This window comes from Punica granatum, chromosome 1, assembly GCF_007655135.1.
Source record: "Punica granatum isolate Tunisia-2019 chromosome 1, ASM765513v2, whole genome shotgun sequence".
Taxonomy (NCBI): domain Eukaryota; kingdom Viridiplantae; phylum Streptophyta; class Magnoliopsida; order Myrtales; family Lythraceae; genus Punica; species Punica granatum.
The window spans coordinates 44,326,590-44,345,749 of NC_045127.1; the positions used below are offsets into that span (position 1 = coordinate 44,326,590).

Here is a 19,160-nt window from a genome sequence, read left to right on the forward strand (position 1 = left end):
TGCAATCAATTATAGGCCGAACAGATGGGAAGAAATAGCTTGGGAACAATGAATAAGCTACGGAAAGAACTTACGTGCATGTGAATATGGGATGATCAAAAGGCCTTTTTTATTTTTTTTATTTTTTATAGGTGGAATGATCAAAGGCTACTAAATATTCATGAAGTGAAAAGGACGCCTAAGCATAATCTGATGACTAGTCTCTTTGCACCTCCTTTGCTTGAATGCCTACTAACAAGCCAAATTCAAAAATTTCCAAGGCTGCAAAGGCTTCAAAAGATATATGTATCTATATATCGAGTACAACACTGCACTTAATTCGACCTACAACATCGAAGTGCACATTCCATAGGGATCGGTGCTCTCTTCTAAGAAGCTCATATCATTGTTGATTGGAAAATCTAGCAATAGCTGCAAAGCTGTGTCCGATGCATCCTCTAACTCACTGGAACAGGACGAGTCGGACCCAGCCATCAGCTCAAGGTATGATTTGCAGCTCCCAAATTCCATGTCTTCAAGTCGGTCATTTTCTGTCCGGGAAGAGCTTGCTAGTGCCGGCTTGCCTTTTGCAGAAGATGAAGCCTGAGATATTGGGCTCTGACTTGGGGGGGTCTTCTCTTCCACATTGATCCTTCGGAACGAATCTCCTACCTCAGAGTTCCATAGCAGCAGGAAGAAATCAGAATCGGATTTCACCATAGGAGGGGGATTGACAAGCAGGGATTCCCTAGAGAGCCTGGCCTCAGCCTCAAGCCTCGCGCTCTCCCACTGTGCCATGTGCCGCGTTGCTGGGGTCGCCGGTGATTTCTTGGGCCCCACTCCTCCGAGAGGGAAGGGCTCATGTGTCTGAGGGTCGAGCCCCATTAAAAGGAGCCGCTTCTTGAGGTGGGTGTTCCAAAGGTTCTTAATCTCGTTGTCTGTTCTCCCGGGCAACTGGCCAGCAATGGAAGCCCACCTGAAAAATCATCATTCCAGACACTTGAGAAGCTCGAGAAACATAAGAACATGCCATTTGAAGACATTCTACTTCGCCGCTGTGAACAAAGGTTGCTTCAGATGATCAAAGCAAGGTACCTGTTTCCAAGGATGCCGTGCAGCTGAATCACGAGCTTCTCCTCTTCGGGTGTGAAGGGTCCCCGCTTAATGTCTGGTCTAAGATAATTCGTCCACCTTAGCCTGCAGCTCTTCCCGCAACGAAGAAGGCCTACCAACATTTACGAAACGAGGCTTCATGAGCATATTAATGAGAGACTTCCCATTAACTAGGCATCGCTAAAAACTGGAGAAAACCGTAAATCACGAACTCATCAATTTCATTGAATCTTCATCAGCTCGGTTGAGCTATGAGGTAGAAGAGTGAACAGGGCAGGCAACTAACAACCCAAGAATGAGTTGGAAAACTCTAATCTTTTTACTCAATTTCAGCTCATTTATGGATTCCCGAGATGATCCGGCAGTGAAAAGAACAGCAACATTTGAATCGCAATCAGGAAAATGACTATGGCAGCAGTTTAAGCAGAAGAACAAAGAACTATATAGATGGACATAGTAGTAGTAGTACCAGCGAGTTGGGGGAGAGAGCTCCAGTTGCCATGGCCGTTCTTGGTGATGTACTGGACCAAGATCTCGTCTTCCTCAGGAGTCCATGGCCCTCTCTTCAACTCCTTGTTCACACAGCACGGTTTCCTTCCCATTCCCTTCTCTTTTCTTTCTTCTATCTTCTATCTTCTCTCCTCTCTCATCGTACTCTGTCTGATCTCAACGCACACACTAAAGGGAACAGAAAGTGAAACAGAGGACGAGATAGAAGTCGAACTTTGAAGCAACAGAGACACCCACAGAAGGAACCAGAACAGAGAGAGGGAAGAGTGGACCAGAAGGACGAGAAAAGGTCGGGTTTTGAAGCTCAGGCGCTGCGTCTAGGCAGAGAGAGAGAGAGAGAGGAAAGAAGAGAAAGGAGGGGAAGCAGAGGACATCTGCGTATCATATGGAACAAGGAGATGAGGATTTTAATGAAGCCCCTTCGGCATTTATTGCAGAAGACAGAGGCAAAGCTCGTAAAAGGAAAGAAGGGACATAATACATAATAACAAGACAAGTGCCGCCCTCAATAATTTTATGGGTTATTTTAAAGCTTAAAATGATAATGGTACCCTCAGGTTTCACTTTTAGCATCGAAACGGATAAAACATAATCAAGAGTGGCGAGTTTTGTAATTGACATGTTTTCGTTTCGAATGCACTGCGTAAAGATTGAAACTCGCAACTAAATATGAGGGCTCGCTCGTACTCATTGAGAAACAACCGTGCTCCGCTTAACCCCGCTAGTAAGAGCAGTTCAAACACGGATCAGACTGTGTGCGAGGCTCGTGATGAAGCATAGGATAACCTTCGCGGGGAAGACTGTTCATTGGATTCAATTTTCACATGGCGGGGCGGGTGTTGCTGTGTAAAGCAGAACAGAGCAGAGGGAGGCGAGATTGAAGCTGGTCTGGTCGTGCAATAAATGGGAGGCGTATTGGGGTAGTACTAGTCAAGAGAGTAAATGCGCTTTGGATGATGAGATGTGAAACATTCATTGATTGTTTTTCTTTTGTTTTATGTTTACTTTACGTAAAATGGCAAGAATGCAATAAAATTAATAATGATACGACATAAATGCGGCAGGAGACATCAGACATGGACAGGAGGAGAACTACGTACGGGGAAATGAGGTTGGGGAGGACATGGAAGGCAAATAATAAATGACGGGAGAGAAGTCCGCTTTCGAGGTTTTCAACATCGAAGAAAGAAAGAGAGAAAGAAAAGGATGCTATGGATGGACGGAGGAGGGCTGGAGTGGCGATCATCCCTCCTGAAATTTTCAGTTTTAAGAAAATTATTCGAATTTTAATAAAATTTCTTATATTCGTCTCAAAAAATTATCTTAAATTTCGCTCCTTCAGGGATCTCGACTTTCCAAGTCCTGCGTCTGTCCCTGTTTTCAGTGAAGCTGGAAAGCTTGAAAGGAAAATACAATATACTAATAAAGTATTAATTGCGTGCTAATCAAATTTTTAATAAGAAGAATGATCTTTCATAAGGTAAAAAAAGAAAAAAAGAAAAGAAAAAAGAAGCATTAAGAGTCTACTTGTTTTGAGAGCTAAAATCACTTTAATTTTAAATTTAACTTTAACTCAATACACTATACAATAAAAATATACATTTTCCAAGTGAAAAATTTTAACTTTAACTTTAACTCAACAAATTATACAACAAAAATAAACGTTTTCTGAGTCAACTTTATAATTCAACTCTTTTTCTTTTTTTTTTTTTTTCACGATCAAAATCAAAATCGCTTTAATTCTGAATCTAAATGCAGCATATAAATGGCGCGACCAAGGGAAGAGAAAGAGAGGGGCACCCAACAGTGTAACAGATAGAGATTGGGATTTCAAGTTTCAAAAAGGACCTCCGACAGCTACAGACAGCTACAGGTCCCCCTTTTTGACATTGAATTTTGACCTGCAGCTTGCTGGGGACCCCCCGCCCTGCTGATATATGCATACACCACCAGAGTTGGAGTTGGACTTGGAGTTGGAGTTGCCATGGAAATGGAAATAAGGGGTGCTTCGAGCTTTGCTATGAAGGGTTGGTGAGACCTTGCAGTTTTCTCGGCGCAGCGATTAATGGGAGAGGAAGAGGTCCGAGAGGCAAAGTTAGTGGTGTAATAACCAAACTAATGGTATAGTGTACTTGAGTGTTTTACCTTAAAAAAAAAAAAAAGTAAAATTTCTAGAGATTCACTTAACTTACTAACTATGTAAGCAAATCTTTTTCAAAATTCATGTAATTTACTGAGAATTTAACCCCATTAATTTCTCAAAATACACGTAATTTACTCAAAATACGTGTAAGTTAATTTATTATTGATCTGGTTTACTATTAAGCAAGTAATTTACTTGCATACGTGATGCACTCGTTTAAAGTAATTGCACCTTATTTCTTTTCCTATTCAAATGTAAAAAGAATGCAAATCGACAAAAAATTCCTTATAATTCAAAATTTTCATGATATCGTTATTATTTAATATAAATGAGTGTTATAAGGATTAGGAAAAATCGTAAATTTTGCCCCTTTTGACCACCAAATTTGTCACTCATCGGTCGTCTAATTTTATACTTTGACAGGCAAACGATGATTACGTGACAGGGAATCGAATTAATATACTATAATGAAAATTTAAACAAAAAAAACTCGGAGAATGGGGTGGAAGCGTCCCTGCCCGTCATCCGCTACCAGACGAGGTCACCGACAAGATTAAACATCACCAGCGATCTCCTTCTTGGAGGTGTCTTGCTAGCACCCCCGCTCACCGCACCCGCCCAAGCCACAGTTTGAGACCAATTTCTCACAAATCGGGCCCGTCGAGCATCTACCCCCTTCTCTGAGAAATTTTTTGTAATTTTTTTTTTAAAAATATCTCCATTGTTTTATCTTATTTTGATCCTTCGTTTACCATGTCACCGCTCGGACGACGTCAACAAATTGAATGGAGTTCTTCATGGACGACAAATTTGGGGACAAAATGATAATCGTGATGAGACTGAAAAAGATAGGGGCAAAAATCATGCTTTGTAGTTGTTTTTCCAAGAATTCTTAAGCATATTTGCCAGGAGAATTTAATATTTATTATTATTAAAAAATTTTAGGTAAGGATTTTTTAAAAAAAAAATTTTAAAAACATTTTGCGAAGAAAGAGAGAGAGGACGACTCATCAGTACTTCGAAACTGACGAGAAATACTTTTCATATGTATGTGTTTTGGTTGTCTTTGCTTTGTTGCGTTTCTTGGGAGGAAGGGAAACGAGAGGAGAAAAAGGAGAAATGGGTCAAAAAAAATGAGAAAAAGCATAAAAATCCCTTTATAATATGTGATCGCGACAAATTGTACCTTTGTCAAGAACAATTATAATATGTGATAGCGACAAATTGCACCTTTGTCAAGAACAATTAACCCCTATAGTATACTTCGTTACCTATAAAGAATTATGACATTAGTTTTTTGTTTTTAATTTTCAATCTTTAATCTTTTAATCATTTTAATTTTAAATCTTTTTATCATTTCTATCCTCAACTTTACTTTTTTTTTCATTTTAACCCTAAAAATAAATTGAAAAAAAAAGAAGGGTCAAGATAAAAGAAAAAAATAATATTAGAAAAAAATTTAAAATTAAAATGTTAAAAATTGAGGGCTAAAAAAAAATCATCATAATTCATTATAGCTAACGGAATATATCACATGAGGAGTTAATTATCCCTAACAAATGCATAAGGTGCAATTAATCACGATCTCTAAAAATGACAAAGGGGACCTGAACATGACAAGTCAAAGCACCCGGTCAAAAAATGTGGGACCCCATTGACCAATCAAGTCCCCATCAAGATATCAGAGGAGAAGTAATTGACGTGACGTCATTTTGACCATTCATCCCGTCGTGCTCCACTAACGGCTTTACCGGCCGTATGCCACCTTTCGAGGCACTAATTGAATCAGGACGAGCTCGGCCAGACGAAATCAGGTGCATCAGCCGCATCCTGAGGATCACACCGGGCCACCGCATCCTCTTTGCATATATTGTTCATCATTTGCATAGGAATTGCATCGCGCAAGCCCATGTCACTCAGAATACTCATGCTGTCCAGCTGAGCAGTACTCTCGTTTCCGGCTGTACAAGTTCCGGAAAAAGGTCCAGTTGAGCAGGACAGCTCAAGAATGCACCATTCATTTGTCCCAGTAGTCATGCCCCGAGCATCCCACTGGAGCCATTGTCTATCGCATCATCTGTTCATGACATCTTTTGTCGGGACAGACAGCACGAGTCAGTCCCTTCAATGCCAAGTCATTGAGAATCTACATTCCATATGCTTCTATAGGCTCGCAAAACCATCCAACGCTACCAATTATGCAGCCACAGAAAAGAGGATACAACTAAATAGTCACGAACTTGTAAGCAAGAGTAGATTAAGAGACAGTTGAACCACACAACATCGGAGCTATAATGTCATGGACAAGAGACAGGACTAACAATCTGACATGAGAAAAACTAGGAGGACAGCCCAGAACCTGCTCGGGTTCTAGTTATTGATCGAAACACCGACAGCATGCAGTAAAGGGTACGAGTCAGCAAAACAAAAGACCGAAAACAAAACAGAACGAAAAAAAAAAAAGAACCACAGGCAAACTGGATTGGACCCAGCTTCTTCCCAGGGTTCATAGACAGACACCATACTCATGAATTCAGGCTCCTGTTTTAATGTATCAGAGCATCAAAATCTCCCCACCAAGAATAAAACCATTTCCGACCAAACACCATCAGAGAGGATATCCACCACACCTGCATCCAAGGTATCATCTCAGGCCAGAAACCGAGAAAAGCAGACCAAGATTATACTCCACCGGCTCCATCAACCCTAGAAAGATGGACACAATATGTTACCAGTAACTCAAAAATTATTGGCAACGTTGAGAACTCCATATCAAGAATCGATAATGCACTTGGGGACTCACCACTAATGCTCATCATCGTTAAGCACTTTATATCGACATTAACTCACATGCTACCGGCAGTAAATTGCCTGATCAATGTGTGGAGGAATCTGCTTTATTTCAGTCCCAAGTTCTTGCTCGATCCTATACCTGTCGAGATAAGATGAATACAAGACTCAGCAATTGCATATCAGTTCACAAGTTTTAAGCACCACGAAGAATTGATATACATACAAGTTAAAGCGGTCCTCATATGTGATCAGATTTACAGCTAAACCAAGGTGGCCAAACCTTCCAGAACGACCCACCTGCAGAGACCCAAAAGATGAGGCACTTCAAAAAAGGAAGTTATCACAGAGGGAGAGAGAAGAGAGAGAGAGATTAATATAGAGAGTCTGCACATTACCCTATGCAAATATGTTTCGGAGTTCTTCGGGAAGTCAAAGTTGATCACCACGTTGACTGCTTGAATGTCAATACCCCTAGTGAACAGATCTGGATAGATTACCCATTGGATTGGAAAGTTAAGAAAGATTAGAGAAGACTGAATAATATGTGAAAATTTTCTACCAACCTGGCATATACTATCACAACTGTTACCAGAATGAAATGTAGCAGAGAGTACTAACATATGTATAATATGAAATAACGAAGATAAATGTTACATGTTAAATGCTAGATGAGATTAAAAATAACTATAAGTGAAACTTGGAAATGATTTCCACAAATTACCAGCCAAAAAATGGAATTAATCAATGGTATTATATATGTATGTGTGTGTGGGGTGTATGTAAATATATATAACTTTCAACTACATGCACAACTGACTCTGGACATAGCTGTGTGAAAAGCAGATTGTCCCCCGAATAAATTAGCAATTAATCAAAACCTGAATACATACCAGTGCAAACAAGATTCCTGCAGGCGCCATTTCGGAAATCATGAAAAACTCTATTCCGATGGTCTTGCAGCATCTTTGCATGTATGTAGAAACAAGAATACCCGAGTTCCGTAATCTTCTTTGCTAACAGCTCTACTCGATTAACTGAGTTGCAAAAGATAATTGATTGGTTGATTTGAAGCTGCCAAACAAATGACATGAGTTAACTGAACATCGCAGCAAAAGAAAGAGTATCCTTCAGCAAAATATTATTCAAACCCACCTTAGAGAATAGCGTGTTTAGGCAATGGACTTTCTGCCTTTCTTCAACAAAAGCATAGAATTGAGTGATACCCTTCAACGTAAGTTCATCCATAAGGTTGATGATATAGGGTTTCTGCAGGTATCTCTCTTTAAAATCCTTCACAGTGACGGGAAATGTAGCAGAAAACATCAAAATCTGACGATTGGCTGGCATGAATCGAATGAGCTGCTCCACAGATGGTTGAAACTCCGGGGATAAGAGCTTGTCAGCCTAAAATTCATTAATGCCCAATCTATAAGATCCAGAAATCATAGGCGAACTATAGCACATGTCATTTTACTCGAAACACATCAAATTACCCAGTCCTAGATGTGATTCAACAAAAACCTTCTGGGGGTTTCTTTGGAAAATGGAGTAAACATATAGCGGCAAATGAAATGAGGGAGTAAGATTTCCACTTTATTACCTAAAGCAAAGCTCAGAACGCTTTCAAAGTAAACTCTTCATATATATATATATATATATATATATGAACATATTTGTTTTGGTCTTGGTGGGGGAGGGAATCCAATGGCAACAACACTGATTGGCAGAGAGAGCCAAAAATTGCCAATCACGATTTATGTCCACACTCAATACAATCTTCTAGAGTAGGAATCACATGAAAAGTCGTCTAACACTCAATTCATTCACTAGAAAAAGAGAAGAAAAACGAAAATGAAAAAACCACATCAAACACTCACCTCATCCATCACTAGCATTGAACAATCTTTCAAAATGCAAATGCCTTTCTTTGCAAGGTCTAATATTCTTCCTGGTGTTCCAACAAGTAAATGGACAGGTTGATACAACCGCATGATGTCATCCTTTAAACTGGTTCCCCCAGTGGTAACCATCACTTGTATTTTCAAGTGTTTACCCAGCTCCTTACAGACTTGCGATGTTTGTAAGGCCAATTCTCGTGTTGGAACAAGTATAACAACTGCATCAGATGGCATGGGTCAGACATGTCTGTCACAGCAATATTAAAGAATTGCATGTATATATAAATATATATAGCTAAAAAGCACAATACAGCTTATGGACAGTACTAAAACAGATACACGGTTATTAGCATTTGCAGACGGTTAAAAAAAAAATTAACATCCTCTTCATTGGCAAACAGAATTAACATTGATTTTGCCCAAAATGGTTATTTCGACTGCTATTTTCTAGTACAAGGCCCTGCAAAAGAGGGAGATCAGAAAAACACAATTCTGATAAACAAGATCCTAAATTCTACAGGAATATGAACAGAAAAGTACCTTGAATAACATTGTTATCTTGATCAATTTTTTCCAAGGCAGGAATGCAGAAAGCAGCAGTTTTCCCAGTTCCATTTTTAGCTCTAGCAAGAATGTCACTGCCAGTTAAGGCAATTGGAATACTTTCTTCCTGGATAGGAGATGGTCTCTCAAAACCCTTCTCATATATTCCCATAAGGAGCTCTCGTTTTAGGAAATAGTCCTCAAATTCATTTCCTTTTGTTGCTGTTACATCCTGGAACATAAAATCAGGGAGATCAACGGATCGAACTTTTGGAAGATCAGTAAGAATGAACTCCATAGTTATAATAGCATAAGTAATGACCCAATCATAATTCACGAGCACAAAATGGAAGAAGTAAGGAGAAAACAAACAGCTCCTACCTCTGTCCTATATCGTGTGTCAGGTGGAGGAATCTTCAACCTTTCTTTCCAATCTTGTGAACTACAACGAGTCACAATATGAAGTCAGTGACAAAACCTACTATGATGAATTTCATCAAATAAGAAAAATGTTGAATGGTTACATAAATATGAACAAGGGGAAAATGAGTGCCTGTCATGCAAGGGAAAATAAGTACATAACGGGGCAAAAAATTCGTTTCAATTAACGTTAAGAAGTTGCTTTACTGCTTTACTGTTTCATAACAAGGTAGCATAATAAACTATGCTTCATCCGTGGGATTCGTGATTCTAATAATTCCACATGTTAGATCGATCTGACAATAACTCGTGCAATATCATATACAATTTTCCTCGGTCATAGAAGAGCAGCATCATCTTCATAGATTAAATTATAGCAGCCCCCAACCTCACAATCCTTTCGATATTCGCAATTATACACAATTATTCGATAGGAAAGATGCAACAGAAAAAATCCACCGATAATTAAATCATAGAACTTGCTCGGAGAATGGAAAAGGGAAATCAGAAAACACACCTCGTATCAACAGCCTCTGACTGGACGGTCTTCTCTACTTCATCTACACTGGCTTCTGCACCGCCTATCTGAGGCCTGCGGGGCCAGTGATGGTGCTGGTGTTGCGGGTGCTGCGGCTGTGGCTGCTGCGGATAATTCTGCTGATACTGCTGCTGCCCTAACTGGTTTCTCTGCACATACTGCATCTGCGGTGTCCTAGACTGAAATGCGGGGCCAGCGTTCATGCCAGCGCCGCCTCTACCGGCGCCGATTCCCGGCGGGTACCTAGCTCTATTGTTCATTGAGAGAAAAACTCAAAACCAAGAACCTACCAGGCAGAATCTACCAGTAACCTAAACTTCGCTTTCAACAAAAATCTCCTCAGAACCCAAACTAAAACCGAAAAAATGAAAAAAGGACAAAGAACTGATCAGTCTCGAAGCTAGGGCTTCAATGGCGGCAAGGGTCGTCAAATGGAGCGGAACCGTAGATACAAAAACCGATTCCCGCTACCAGTGAGAGATTCGAACACTAAACCCTAAGATTTACAGCTATGGAAGAGAAACCACGCTACCGGTCAATCAACGGAGAGCAGGATTGAGAATCAGAGGGCGACACAGGGGGATTTTTGTACAGATCTGTGGCAAATGCGATCGAAATGACAGACGATAAACAATTCGGCGGCCGAGGGATTGCTAATCGGAGAGCAGTTCCGTCGGTTTCTTCATAATCTTCGCGGAGGTCTTCCTGCAGTATGCGGAGAAAGAAGAGAAGGGATGACGATGATGATGAAAGAGAATCGTACTAGGGTTTCTTTAGGGCGTCAAATAATTGCTGTAAAGTTGCAATTCGCCCCCCAAATATTTATATATTTCGACAACAGCACCGACTCTACTGATATTTTTTCCTTTTTCGGTTCTCGTAGGCTCGTAGTCATATTTTTGAGTTGAAAATCATTGTCACCCTCAAATATTGGAAAAGTCACCAATTCTACCCCCGAATAATTTCTCCGTTTCATTTCACAATTGAATTTTAAAAGTGTGTTTGGTTTTCGAATTGAGTTAAGTTAAAATTAAAATAAAAATTTTAAAATTCGATTGCGAAACTAAACAGAATGAAGATTTTAACTCAAACTTTAATTTCTCTCACTACACAATAAAAATCAACTCTTCAAAGTCAAAAAGGTAAGCCCCATACATAAACTCACATGCAACTTCATTATACTCGATTCAATTTTTAATACTTGATTCTCTCAATTATTAATTACTTTTTCACATTTTTTCTCATAATTTAACGATACAATCATTATAACCCAACTAAAATCAAAACTCAACTCAACTTTAAAACCAAACACATCTGGGTCTATCAATTATGCTCCCCGTTAACTCTTGAAACGGAAGTCTGACCTTTCATCGGATGTGGCAATAACGGTGTTAGTTTTTTATTGACGGCACCAGACATCATCAATTGACATCGTTTATAACACCCCCACTCCTCAAAAAAAAAAAAAAAAGACCAATTCCTTCAACCTTAAGTTAACTCCTCACCCAAGTTTCATTGCATTACCTTATCAGGGAAGTACATCGCTATAACGTCATTGTGTATCTGGTTGACCGCGACCGATCCTAAGTTACTAACATCTTCCATTCTCAAACTCAGTATTTCCTGGAGAGTTCGCAGAGTGTCCCAACTCTATCATCAGATTCTCTCGAACTTCTCTTTTAGTCCTGCAGCATCCAAGGCTGAGAAGATCCTTTCCTTAATCTCTGCTTCCATTTTCTGGACATTTTCCGGGCTTCTGCTTTCAGCTCCTCAATCTTGCTTTTAAGGCCGGCCTCATTTACAGCTCTTTCGAACTCTTTTCCGATCTCTATATTTACCTTCATATCACTCCAACCCCTTCTCTTTACTTCGATAATCTCCAAATCTGCCACGTTCAGCACCTCTTTTAGCTCCTCCCTCCCTCTCTCCATTTCCTCCGCTAAATCTTCGTCATCTCGCTGTGCTTGGGAATACTTTCTCTGACACTCTTGGGATGTTCCATCTTCGCCTTCACTTCATCAGGAAGTCCCTGATTAATTTCCATTTTCAGCCTCTTACCCCTCTCTTTCATCTCGATATCCTGACTAACCATATCCAGCTTCTCAAGCTTCTGCTTCAACCTGAGATAAGCCCCAGGTTGAGATAGCTTCTGCTTGAAATCTGTCATTTATCTCATCAACCTTCTCCTTGAGGCCTCTGTTAAATGGCTGATCTTGTAAATCTGGCACTCTCGATAATTCCAATTTGACTGGCTCGAGCTTCTCTTGAGACCCCATCAAGATGAATGCATTCGTTATGTCCTTGTCTACCTCTTCCTTGAGCTTCTCAATGGCTTGGCTCGTGATGGGATCTCTCGGTGGGCCTTTTCATTCCAAGATTTTCTTTCTGAGTTTGTCGATGTCTACCTCTAGAATGGACGTTGGTGAGGCATTAACCTCGGATTGTTTCATGTTCCGTTTCTCCTCAGGTCCCACGGGGACGCCCCCTTGGAAGCCTCCAATTGACCGGTACTTGAGCATTCGGTGGTGGAGCAACTCTTCTTTGCTCATGCTTGTCAATTCCTAAAAGATCAAGGAAAAAAAAAAAGCTACGAATATTGACGTCTGAACTATGAAGCTCAAAAAAGTGAAATCAGATATGTAGTTATCAAATTCTTGGACCGACTTCAAAAGCTTCCGCCAGTAGTTAAAGGATCCGTGATAATGTCCGAGACCAGTCATTTCTGAAAGATCCGTGAAACTCGTAAGATTATTCCAGTTCCAAAACATTCAGATAGCCTCCCCGATAACGGCTTTTGTTTGCTGAGTAGTCCAGGTGGGGTCTGCTTGTGCGCCGCCAAGAGGTTCCTGTAATACTTTAGCAGATTCAATCACGAATGCAGTGTTTATCGAAGTGAAAACGCAACATAGACAATGCATTAATGGAGTTTAGGTCTCTCACTGGAATGATTCCGTCGGCTATTCCGAGTCTGTAGTGTTCTTGAGCTGTGATCCTCAGTTTCTCAGCTGCCTGTTCCTCAGAAGGAAAGAGTGGACCTGAATTAGAACATTTGCACAAATCTTGCGTTGTTGGACCTTCAGCTCAATGCTGATCGTATCTTGGGAGCCTCTTGCAAAGATTTCCACAGAATCGCAGCACAAGCTTCGGGACTGTTCGCAGGTAGGGAGATTCACTTTATTGCAGAAAATTTGCAATGAAAAGAACAATCAAAACAGGGAAGGAAGAACAAAATTGGTCCTCTGAGGGCATTGTTTGGATATAGTATTGAGGCAGCCCATCATTACTGCAATCTTCTGAAATTGTTGAAACAAGAACCAATGAATGATGAAACATTCACGATGAGTTGTTACCGGTATGCTTGAAGTTGATTTCGAGTGCATCTTATGAACTTATACTGTTTGGAAAAATCGGTTCCTTCACAATATCAGGATATGGGTTCGGATTTGGTGGTAACTCCATACTCCCGTCTGTTTATTCCATGTGTTTCGTCGTTTGTGATATTCTTGATTTTGGAACAACAGCTTGAGATTTTACTAAAAACCACTTACTCCATGGCTGCAATAACGTTGCCATGTAGAATGCGGAGTTCTCCAGCATGAAGAGCTTATTGGCACAAGCGGCAAGAGCTCCACCAGAACCGCCTTCACCGGTCACAACTCTCACAATCGGCACTTTAGGACCAAACAAAGTCCTCAAGTTATGGGCCACTGATTCTCCCTGCAGAGTCAAATCACAAAATTACGTCCCTACAGACAAAACAAACTATCTGCACCAAAAAATTGCAAACAAAAGGAAGAATTTTCTTAAGAAACTTGACCAAGTTCCTTGGACTTCAGATCAGCATATGCCCCGGGAGTGTCAATGAAGGTGATAATCGGAAATCCATGGTGATCAGCATATGTCATCAAGCGCAGAGCCTTTCTATACCTGTTTATGACGAAGTTCGAATTCTAAAGTGGAGGTAGGAATTTTCTACTACTCTAGATCAGAATGAAGCTAAACACTATACCCGTGAGGAGTAGGCATAGCAAAGTTCCGAGATATGTTTTCCTTTGTACTCCTTCCTTTCTGATGCCCAACGAACATGTACCTTCTACTATCTATGGTCCCAATGCCTATCACAATAGCAGGATCATCATAGCCTGCACGATCTCCATGGAGTTCCACCCACTTCAAGATTCAAAAGTGAAAGATTGAGTGAATGCGGAAAACAACAATTGTACAACATAACTGATAAGAGGATTGGAAAGTAGGTGTTTACCTTATCAGTTATGTTTAAGATGTGGTCGAGGACTGTTGGTCGGTTCGTATGCTGAGCAACAGTCAGCCGTTGGATTGGCGTCAACTGCGTGTATAAATCTTTCAGGGCCTGAAGTTGAAAGTTGAGTTTGATTTTCCACTATATGAATATCAATTGAAGACAGATAGATTCTATAATCACCGACCAGTGTTGGACTTGAAAAGCTAAGCCATTCAACGTATTGGCCAATTTGGACCGAGCAATCTTACCTGTTCATACTTCCCTTCTAGAGCTTCAATTTGGTCACTGAAATCTAAACCTGTATCATCAGTCATTTGACAAACCTGTGTCAAAACACGGTACAAATGTTTGTGGTTAGCACTTAACAGTTTCATAGGATTAAACCCGAAAAGGCATTAAAACTGAGTTGATATGATGCAAGGCAATTCTCATGGACATTAGAAAGTGAGTGTAGCATTATTGCTCAAGAAAGCTCTTAACAATTCGTGTCTTCTAATCGACCACTCTGATAGTTTCGGCTGATTCCCGACAGGAAACATACCTCGATGATCTTCTTCTCAAGATCGATAAGCGGCTTTACGAAGGGAAGAGTCACAGGTTTCAGTTTTTCACTGAGAGGATTGAAGTGAGATAAGTACGTCAAGTGCTCGCTTGTAATATTCGTATTGAGATTATCGGGCCATGGATACTCATGCTTTCTCCCCTTTTTAACCTTGGCAACAACCCGAGACCTCTTCTGTCTCCGAGTTTCAGCCCCTTCAGAGACTTTCAACCAGCGTGGATTTAAACATCCGCATGAACCTCTAAGCAAGTCACAGAGGAACGTGTCCTCGACAGCATTTGAATAGGAACCGAACTCAAAGTCCCATTGTGCTCGTACTCCGCAGTTTCTTGCTACTGAAGTTACCGTAGTCATTCCAACAAATCAGGAGACTCCTTTACGAGTTTTCGGTTAATAACCGGCTTGTGACTCACTGTTACAGCATTCCTGCACATGGAAGGGAATAGAAAATCCTTATGAAAAGGCTTCAAGTGAATTGAAGTTCAAGCTTTGAGAAAAGAACGCTCCAACCATATAGAGAGCATGGTGCTCATGGCATTGCCTGATTAGGCAAAGTAAACAACTTGCAGCTGAAACCTCGAGCTGTTCTCGAATACGGGTTCCCAAGATTGACGAAAAGGAGAAAGAAGGGAAATAACATCTTGTTAGGCTGCTCAGAAGATTCTGAAACAGGCGGTGGCACAGACATGACATCAAGAAACATGGTTCCCTGCTCCTCAGTAAGCTACCCAGCAAACCAAAGCTGTCATGCTCTGTTTCTGAACCCACAGAAAGATCACACCAATACCGTTTTTCATCAACCCCTCAATAAGCGACCCAACGCGAACGGGACGGAGCAAGTAAAGTGGGCAGCTTGCTGGTACGCTATAAGGTTTCAACTTCCAAGAATGTCCGAGAAACAGAGCAAATGAAAATCCACCATGAAAGCTTCATAGCCCTTCTGCAGAAGATGCATCGTGGTCCATTTTTCGCAAAGATTCCTTAAGCTTCAGCATTTCAGCTCGTCTTTGTGCTGTGCTGTTCGGCCTCTTCGTCTGTCTATGAGTCCCCGTTCAAGTGGAAGTGTTTCAAGGTAGTGCAGAGCGGAGGGAAGCAGCTGCTTCTGGCTCGGCTCATGTTGTACGGCTGCGATTGGAGTGCAGTGGTACGCGCTGCTAGCGCGTGCTGATAGAACGTGGACACGCCATTGCAAATTGAAATATTAACAGATAATTATTCCTTAACAACACGAATTAAAGAGTGTAGTATAGTGCTGCACGTGAATTTCGAGATTGAGATTATTCGTCACTATTTATTAGCTGTTAGTATTTTTATTCTACTGTATTAGGCTTATAAACATCTCTTATGACTTAAATAGATCCCAACAAGACCTTGGGATGAGACCGCGAGAAAAGGATGAGCCTGCGGGCCCATGATTCGTGGTCTTGGGCCCAAAGGAAATTTATGGGCTCATAGGCCTGTCGTGCTTAGTTGACGTGCAAGCAACTTCAAATATGATCCATTTATATGTGTGTATATGTAGAGGTGGCAAATCATGCCGAGGGCGCTTCTCGAGCGAGGCCAAGTCAAGAAGGGTGACAAAAGCCCGGCTAGCCGCTATGAAGTAGATAAACCATGAACAAGTGGCCAAGCATGAGGCATTGTCTTGATATGTGGCTCGACGCGGCTTATTAGCATGCATTTTCAAGATTCTAAATGGTTACATCGCACGAAATGCGCCTTTAAGACGTAATGGGTATTGGATCAATTATAGGATGAAATTCAAATGCCCAAAATCATAAGTTCATAACTTTGAAAAATGAAGATAATTCCGTGTTATTGAGCCTTATTAGGAATACCATAAACGGGTTAGTGTCTTGATTGGCTGGTCGAATCAACAGCGCAATATAATAAGTCCCAACCAAACATGGTAACTTGGACAAAAGCATTGTTGGGGTTGTTCTCCATGGATCACATCACATGAGGGGCACGTAGCAACATCCCATCCAAAACTTATCTTTGAGAGGATCACACCACATGATGGGGCACGTAGCAACATCCCATCCAAAACTTATGTTTGAGAGTATTTTGGACCGCCTCTACATAATTTTACTCGTGAACTCTAATATCTAAAAGTCCAAGAGATCTTGACTAATCCAATCGAACCGGATCGATGCACTAAGGAATAAAAGTTTTCCTAATAAAGAATTTTTCTCTATTCACATTACTCGAATCCAATACCTTACTTAAAGGAAAACAACCGTCGAACCAATTGAACTAATCTTTACTAGTAATTTTACTTTATTCAAATTAATAAAATAATCATAAAATAGAATTAAAAAAAAGATAATAATAATAATAATAATCTATACAGACTGGGTTTTGTTTTTTTGTTTTTTCGGACCTCATTTACAGACTGGGTTGACTCACAAAATCACAAGGATAGGGAGAGTCTATTTTTGCCCAAATTCTTTTTTTTTTTATTTTTTATTTTTATCTTTTTTATCTGTCAACTCTTGAATGAAAGAAGAAGAAGAACGCACACAAAAAAAATAAAAAGGGGGGGGGAGGACAACTATTTAAAGTGAATTACCATAGAAGAAAAAGTCAAGAGCGAAGATAGACCTCCTTTTCATCCACCATAGTCGCATGTCCACCCTCCACATTTAGAGAACACTCCAACCCATTTTTAGCTCTTCAAACCTATTTCAATAATTCAGACACACCACCCTCCGAGGACTAGGTGTATCATCCCACCCTTTACTTCCTTTTATTCTTCTCAGACAAATCGATCGAACTGAAGACGCTGCGATCTTGTCCGAGATTTGTCTGAGGGAGGGAACACTCACCGTAGTCCCAGGGAGGAAAGCCGAAGCCAGAAAACAAAAACAAAAAAAAAAAAAACAAAAAAAATGGCATTCACAGGGACTTTGGATAAATGTAAGGTGTGCGACAAGACCGTTCATGTGGTCGACATGCTGTCCCTTGAAGGCATCCCGTATCACAGGTCCTGCTTCAGGTGCAGCCACTGCAACGGCATGCTCGTGGTACGTTCCCGGTTCCAATTTTTAAACATCTTCAGCTTTCCAGGAATCGCTTTTCTTTTCCATTAGGATTGCGAAGAGCAACCTTTCAATCCACCAGACTTTAGTTCATCATATTTCCTTGATAATCTGAAACCTCATAACATAACGATTGGAAAGAAGAGAGAGAGCAGTGTTTGTATGAATCCATTGAATGTGTTGATATTAAAGTCGGTCTTTTCGGGTCAACGAATCCGTGTTTGGCTTTGGCAGATGAGCAGCTACTCCTCCATGGACGGTGTCCTGTACTGCAAGGCTCACTTCGAGCAGCTCTTCAAGGAGTCGGGCAATTTCAGCAAGAACTTCAGTAAGATCTCTATTCCTCCCATTATGAATTCGTCGATTTGTTCTCCTACGACTAACCACAAATCAAAATGGTAACTGACAATTTCGCGTTTGTTTTCTTTTCCTGTGAAACCAATGCCTTGGCAGCCAAGTCTTCTGACAAGCCACATGAGCTGGTAGGTTATCTTCACAATCTGATCAAGTCTGTTTCGAAAAGGATCTTTTTCTGTTTCCCTTTCTGTCATTTTCACGACTTATTGGCGATAATGAAATTTCCCGATTTCCTAACGAGCTCAAACGTTGGCTGCATTTAACAGAACAGGACCCCAAGCAAGCTCTCTGCCTTGTTCAGTGGGACACTCGACAAGTGTGCTGCCTGTGAGAAAACAGTCTACCCCTTGGAGAAGGTAACCGATTTTCTTTCTCAAAACATATGTACCTCACGAATGCAATAGAGTATTTCTCGATCCGATCAATTGAAATTCCGGATGAACTCATGCTCACACAGGTGACTATGGAGGGAGAGTGCTTCCACAAGACATGCTTCAGGTGTGCTCACGGAGGTTGCCCTCTGACTCACTCGTCCTATGCTGCACTCGATGGGGTTCTGTACTGCAAGCATCACTTCGCCCGCTTGTTCATGGAGAAAGGGGACTACAAGCACGTCCTGAACTCAGCAACCCACAAGAGGAACAACTCCTCCTCCTCAAACACACCTCCCCCTGAACCTGCTGAGCCCAAAACCGAGTCTGAGGAACAGGCGCAGGAGTGACCCCCCGCACCGATAGAGGATTCATATTCATTGCCCCGAGAGAAGAATGCTTCACCTGATTTTTTCCCCATTTGTTTTTTAACTTTGTTCGGATGCTCCCTGATTCATAGTTCTTGAACTTTTACTTCCTGAGGGAGAAAACAATTCATTGACTTGAGTGTCCCGCGTTCACTCTTTCTGTACTATTTTGCTTGCCTGTACTATATTTTGCGTACACGAACTTAATGGTCCCGACAAAACAGAATTTTTCTCTCTTGGTGCCACAATATGTTGTCTTGTTT

General features: G+C 40.9%; 3 protein-coding genes and 1 pseudogene across 3 annotated transcripts; 1 reads left to right on the top strand and 3 right to left on the bottom strand.

Moving 5' to 3' along the window:
- Nucleotides 1-92: 92 nt before the first annotated feature.
- On the bottom strand, nucleotides 93-2,053 carry LOC116188020 (transcription factor MYB17). The gene is made up of 3 exons (XM_031517125.1): nucleotides 1,562-2,053; nucleotides 1,075-1,204; nucleotides 93-955 (listed from the first exon to the last, which is right to left on the bottom strand). The coding sequence occupies exons 1-3, from the start codon at nucleotides 1,692-1,694 to the stop codon at nucleotides 325-327; spliced, it is 894 nt and encodes a 297-aa protein (XP_031372985.1). The 5' UTR covers nucleotides 1,695-2,053; the 3' UTR covers nucleotides 93-324.
- Nucleotides 2,054-5,974: 3,921 nt separating this feature from the next.
- Nucleotides 5,975-10,702, bottom strand: LOC116215507 (DEAD-box ATP-dependent RNA helicase 8-like). The gene is made up of 10 exons (XM_031551244.1): nucleotides 9,917-10,702; nucleotides 9,361-9,421; nucleotides 8,977-9,211; nucleotides 8,416-8,654; nucleotides 7,691-7,942; nucleotides 7,429-7,609; nucleotides 6,934-7,022; nucleotides 6,762-6,835; nucleotides 6,549-6,677; nucleotides 5,975-6,451 (listed from the first exon to the last, which is right to left on the bottom strand). Exons 1-9 carry the CDS (start codon nucleotides 10,195-10,197, stop codon nucleotides 6,599-6,601), a joined length of 1,491 nt encoding a protein of 496 aa, XP_031407104.1. The 5' UTR covers nucleotides 10,198-10,702; the 3' UTR covers nucleotides 5,975-6,451; nucleotides 6,549-6,598.
- A 468-nt stretch (nucleotides 10,703-11,170) lies between these two features.
- Nucleotides 11,171-15,120, bottom strand: LOC116197753 (annotated as a pseudogene).
- Nucleotides 15,121-17,404: 2,284 nt separating this feature from the next.
- Nucleotides 17,405-19,141, top strand: LOC116192875 (LIM domain-containing protein PLIM2b-like). The gene is made up of 5 exons (XM_031521564.1): nucleotides 17,405-17,786; nucleotides 18,036-18,129; nucleotides 18,255-18,283; nucleotides 18,425-18,514; nucleotides 18,616-19,141. Exons 1-5 carry the CDS (start codon nucleotides 17,652-17,654, stop codon nucleotides 18,877-18,879), a joined length of 612 nt encoding a protein of 203 aa, XP_031377424.1. The 5' UTR covers nucleotides 17,405-17,651; the 3' UTR covers nucleotides 18,880-19,141.
- Nucleotides 19,142-19,160: the final 19 nt, after the last annotated feature.